Source organism: Juglans microcarpa x Juglans regia, chromosome 7D, assembly GCF_004785595.1.
Source record: "Juglans microcarpa x Juglans regia isolate MS1-56 chromosome 7D, Jm3101_v1.0, whole genome shotgun sequence".
NCBI lineage: Eukaryota > Viridiplantae > Streptophyta > Magnoliopsida > Fagales > Juglandaceae > Juglans > Juglans microcarpa x Juglans regia.
Window position 1 is genome coordinate 3,555,659 of NC_054606.1, and position 5,225 is coordinate 3,560,883.

The 5,225-nt window shown below is 38.3% G+C and overlaps 1 protein-coding gene across 1 annotated transcript; it reads right to left on the reverse strand.

Moving 5' to 3' along the window:
* Nucleotides 1-2,790: 2,790 nt before the first annotated feature.
* Nucleotides 2,791-4,970, reverse strand: LOC121238675 (transcription factor DIVARICATA). Its single transcript, XM_041135654.1, has 2 exons — nt 4,339-4,970; nt 2,791-3,342 (listed from the first exon to the last, which is right to left on the reverse strand). Exons 1-2 carry the CDS (start codon nt 4,704-4,706, stop codon nt 3,003-3,005), a joined length of 708 nt encoding a protein of 235 aa, XP_040991588.1. The 5' UTR covers nt 4,707-4,970; the 3' UTR covers nt 2,791-3,002.
* Nucleotides 4,971-5,225: the final 255 nt, after the last annotated feature.

Genomic DNA, 5,225 nt, shown 5'->3' on the forward strand with positions numbered 1-5,225 from the left:
GTTCTTAATCTGTTTAAGAGGTTCTTTTTGTGCCCCTGGAAGTGATTTTGATCTGCGGTTCCTTCTGTTTTTGCATTTGTGATATCACAACTTAATAGCTCTTATGAACATAGATAGGTCTTTTGCTAGTTCCTGATTGTAAATCATTACATTTAAGAATTCTAAGATGGTACAGATTTAGACTCCCCATATGTTATCAAGAAACGAATAAGGTTCGTTCACTCAATTTTCCAAGTTATAAACATTTTCTGCATCCATGAAGTTCAAAGTGAGGAGAGTATCATGACCTGGTGCTTGAGCGTCAAGCATAGTTAATTTATGTCCTCACTTGGCATGATCATGTGCAATGCAGATGATGATGATGGCTTCTGTGTAACCACAAGTAACCACTTCCTGCAGAATGCCTAAAACCGAAAATATCTAAAACATGCAGGTTATACTCTTATTTCGTTAGATATTGAAACTAAGCACATGGAGAAGAAAACGACTCATGAAGAAATACCGTTGAAAAGAGGTAACAAATAGAAAGTTATGACCACCAACGTGGTAACCCGCTTGACAAAGGTTAGGGGATTGTTCTTCCCTCTCTTGCTAGAGGTCACAGGTTTAAAACGATTTGTCTCAGTAAAACTTGTGAACAAAAGTCTTGGGGGTTTTTGCATGTTGGCACCTTAGTGGGGTTGTGGTGATAGGTTGCTCCACACGAAGTTAGTAGCTATGGCTCAAAACGAACATACTGTAGTAAGTGAGGGCCCTTATGGTCACACGCAGAGGGGAGAGCTACACTGGCCGTCCCTTTCTACTCTTTTGAGTAAAAAAAAAAAAAAAAAAAAAAAATTATGGATTTGATAAAATTCACAACCGGCATTGATGATGGGATCTTGGCAAAGTCTTTCGAGACTGATGTTGCCACCATTCAGGCAATCAAAGCCAAGGCCTAAGATTGCTGACCCCGTTAGTTATTGAAGGATCGTCATTTTGTTTTATTAATTTATTTAATTTTTATGTAGTGAATAAATTACTTTCAACGATGAATTCAAGGCTGTTAACTCAAATATTGCAGACACAAGTGGATGCCTCTGCCATAGAATCTAGAAAGCAAATGTTTCTGAAATGTCTCTTTTATTTTTAAGCAGTTTGGGAGTCTAACAACGATAACGACGGGAGCTCCAAAACATGATTATTTGCATGTGTTCTCAGTTGGAGCTAAAGATAAAGAAGAGGCACAAACAAGCCACGAGAATACCATGCAACTTTCTTGTTTTCTAACGGCAGCCATCAAAGCATTTGTTGCAACTCCACTCAAGCTAGCTTGGAATGCTAACATTTTTCTGAACTTGGGCTGAAACAAACTCGAGATAATCATGCCAACAAGCTCAGAGAGATGAATTTAAATTCAGTAATTTAATGGAAAGCAGTGAGATGCCATAAAATGAGAGAGTCCTACACAGATAGAGGAGAGAGGGACAAGTTATTGATTAGTGCTCAAGAGTACACACGCGCACGTGTGTCTGTTGGCCAAAAGTCGCTATTAACATTACCAACTAGATATTATTAGCCAGCTTTAGAAGTCAATCTGGGAAATGGACAACAGGACCAACGACAACGTGGAACCTTTTGCAACTCCTAAATTTGGCGCGCCATCAGAGTCAACCATTCCACAATGACACATACCTAACTGTAACAATTTAGCAAGTTTTCTGGAATTTGGAAGTAGTCTCTGACGTGGGAGAATAGGCCTATCAGATTTCCAGGGACCTATGTCTGGTACTCCTCTATAATAGCTTTTGACAGTACAAATGACAAACTTTAGGATATACAAAGATGTTCGAAATGGCTTTGTAGTTTGTACTATTATTATGCCAAAAACTTGGGTAGATTGATATGGGACTCACTCAATGAAATAAGTTTAAAATCGAAATTTCTGAGCCTTCAAATTGGTGTTCACATTCGTTCAATTTAGCATAACGGAAAAATTTATTTATCATCCTCCTCTCAACATCTCTTAATGTGACATTAAATAATCAAGTCATAAATAAAACATAATAAATAGTCTCAACTCATTTAATACAACGTCATAGAATAATAAGAGGAGGATGGTAAAAGAGATGATGAGTAGCAATTTATGTTGTGGCACGCATAATCTATAGCTACGTTCGGAACATGAAAGCATATGAGCTCATATGAGTTGAGTTCAAATTTAAGTATAGCCCAACATCCAAACACACAATTCTCAAATCACTAAACATCACTCAACTCAACACCTATTTATATATAAGACTCACAATCTTTTTGAACTCAACATCTTTTTACACGTGAGACCCACAACCTTTTTTAACTTATCATAAATACATTTAAACTCATCTTAATATTCAAATACATTTAAACTCATTTTAGATAGGTCTCACAAAACTAATTCCACAATTTTAACTCATTACTATTCATAAAAAATTCAACTCATTTCAACTTAGCTCTACATTTAAACCCAACCTAAATGATTTAACTTTAAATTTGAATTATATCCGTAATATATAAATAGTGTCATAAAACTTCATAGATGATGAACCTTTAAATGAAGAAGAAGAAAAAATCACGAGTTAACATTCTACACCAAGCAAAACATCCAAACACCATGAAGTCTTTATCCAAGGCATAAAACCCTAAAAATTTTAAGTACTCAACGCAATACTATCTGACACAAATAATATACTAAAATCAGTAAATCACATCACCATAAGTATCATCCCCAATCAAACTAAAGATCAGATGAACATCTCAAATATCATGGAGTTTGTTCTAAAAAGTTTCACTTTGCTAATAAATTCATTTCTCTGATTCGCTTAACGACTTCTGATTACTACCTATGCTACTACATTCACTTTGCAATGCTCCTAATCATCTACCAACTAACAAAAACCATGCATAAAACTTTACAAATCGGCTTTGCTAAATTAAGACTCTTGCTTTATATACAGAGCATGTAGCGGCTATGCTATGCATATTTACATTTGAAAGCCAAAGTTCTGATACCCATATGATGAGCCCCCTTGGTCCGGCACTTGCCCGTGCATGTTCAACTGTGGCAAAGCAGGTGGCTGTTGAGCGACACTACCTGGTGCAGGAATCCAGTTCTGATCGACAGGCAAAGCCGCCGTGCTATTATCCACTGTGGTGATATCGTGGATGCTTGACCTCTTCCTTTCTTTCTTCACTGAGCTCTGGCGAAGGAAGTACTTCTGAGCATGGCTAGCCACCTGAGTAGGCGTTCTTGTCACAACTACATTCCTTGAAATGCTCCTCCAATCACCCTTGCCAAATCTACGAAGCCCGACCAAGAATAACCTGTTATGATACCAAAAGGAAAATCAGCCGCCAGAACAATAAATACATTCTAATAGAGAACAATACAATCTAGCTCTTTCAGGTCACTACTGGCATTGCAATATTACATTTGAATCTGAAAGCATTACACTCACGAAACCAAGTTTTGGGATCAATGGTAGTGATCATATACCGGTGGAACAAACTCGATTCATTTAGGCAAATCCCAAACACCTAATCCGTACATCTAAAACACTTTTAAACTGTCAAAAGCATTTTCTGGAATTAGACAAAAGGCCAAATAGCCATTTGCATATATCCACTCTTGAATTTAACGCCGAGAAACAAGACCTAAAAACTCCAAAAGCCTTCTCTGGTTCGCCCAAAAACAAAGGAAATTTCCGACAAAATATTGACATACGTCTTTGAAGACAAAAACAAAGCCAAAACAAGATGAAGAATAAACGAACACTTCCACACAAGAATATGGCGGAAACTTTCTTATTAAATTTCAAAGACCAAACAACATTATTTTGCCCGGAAGATTTAGAAAGGGGTTGGCTGGAAAAGAAACTCCAAATCTTGAATCGTATACTATTTGGTTTTCAGTTATAAAAATCCAAGTGATCGAATTCAACTGGAACAAAAAGACTCAAAATCTTTGACTTCCTATTTTCCCTCCATTTTCTCGGCAAGTAAACTTGGGATGAAAATAAATCGTTCTAGAAAAAAGAAAAAGAAAAGGAAATAGCTCAGAGTGAAAAGGGAACAAAAAAAGTGAACACCTTGTCAGCCATCCAAAACGGGAAAATTTTTATGGAAAACAAAATCTTTCTAAGTCCAGCTCTGTTTAACAGTTTAGTTGAATTCCAATCCGTAAATTGAAAATAAAAAATTTATCTTTTCTTTCATTTTACTCCATTCTCTCAGCCACCAAATAGAGGGTCAAGCAAATTGGGGAACAGAAAAAGTTCCACAAAGAAGAGAGTGAAAGAAAGAGAGAATATTTGGGATTACCGGTGCTCTTCTTCGGTCCAAGGAGTCCCTTTTTTTCTTTCAGCGTCAGAGTTCTTGGGCTTGGACCCGAAAGAGATCTGACTCGACGTGTCCCAGCCGGCGGCGACATCCGAGTCATCAGAGTAATTGGGGGGCTCGACCCGGCCCGACTCGATCGCCAACACGTCGTGGACGAGAGCATCATAGTGCTCCATAACATCCCGGACGGACTTCCCGGGAACTTGGTCAGCGATCTTCTGCCAGCGGTCGGGCAGGTCCTCGGGCACGAGCACAATAGCCCGCTCGAAGAGCTTGTCCTCCAACGGAGTCCAGTGAGTCGTGGGCGGCTGAGTCCGAGTCGCCCAGGGCTCGTTCTGCGGGATCATCATCGTCCGCTTTCGTTTGTTTGGATGTCGACTCAAATAAACAGCGTTGATATACGAGAAAAACTCACTTTCTTGGAGATTTCGCAAATGGGGTTTGGTGGGAGATTTGGAACTCTGCTATTTATATATACACACAGCTATATATATATATATACAAACAGGTAGAGAGAGATAGAGAGAGTCTGAAAGAGAGGAAGTGTAGGTTGTTATGGTACGGGAAATTGGGGGTAAAATTTTCTGTTGGGTAATGGGTGTTGGGGCCAACTCAGAGTTCCCCAAATCAACACGTTTTTGCTTTTATTGGGTGTGTTTTACTTTTGATTTTGTTTTTGTTTTATTTTTTATTTCCTTCCTTTTGTCATTGAAACTGCAGTACCCGCCAACTTCACTAGACGACAATTTGCTCGCTTCTCCCTTTTTTACCCCCCTATTTTTTTTTCCCTTCTGGAGTTACTCAATCCTAATTTAATACCTTTATATAATAGTGTTTTGGCAGTAGGAGGTAGCATTCTATATTTGATT

Excerpts from the sequence above, each read along its gene's own strand:
- LOC121238675 (XM_041135654.1), bottom strand. The coding sequence starts at position 4,706 with ATGATGATCCCGCAGAACGAGCCCTGGGCGACTCGGACTCAGCCGCCC. Across the intron at positions 3,343-4,338 it reads TGGACCGAAGAAGAGCACCG|GTTATTCTTGGTCGGGCTTC; the intron begins GTAATCCCAAAT and ends GTATCATAACAG.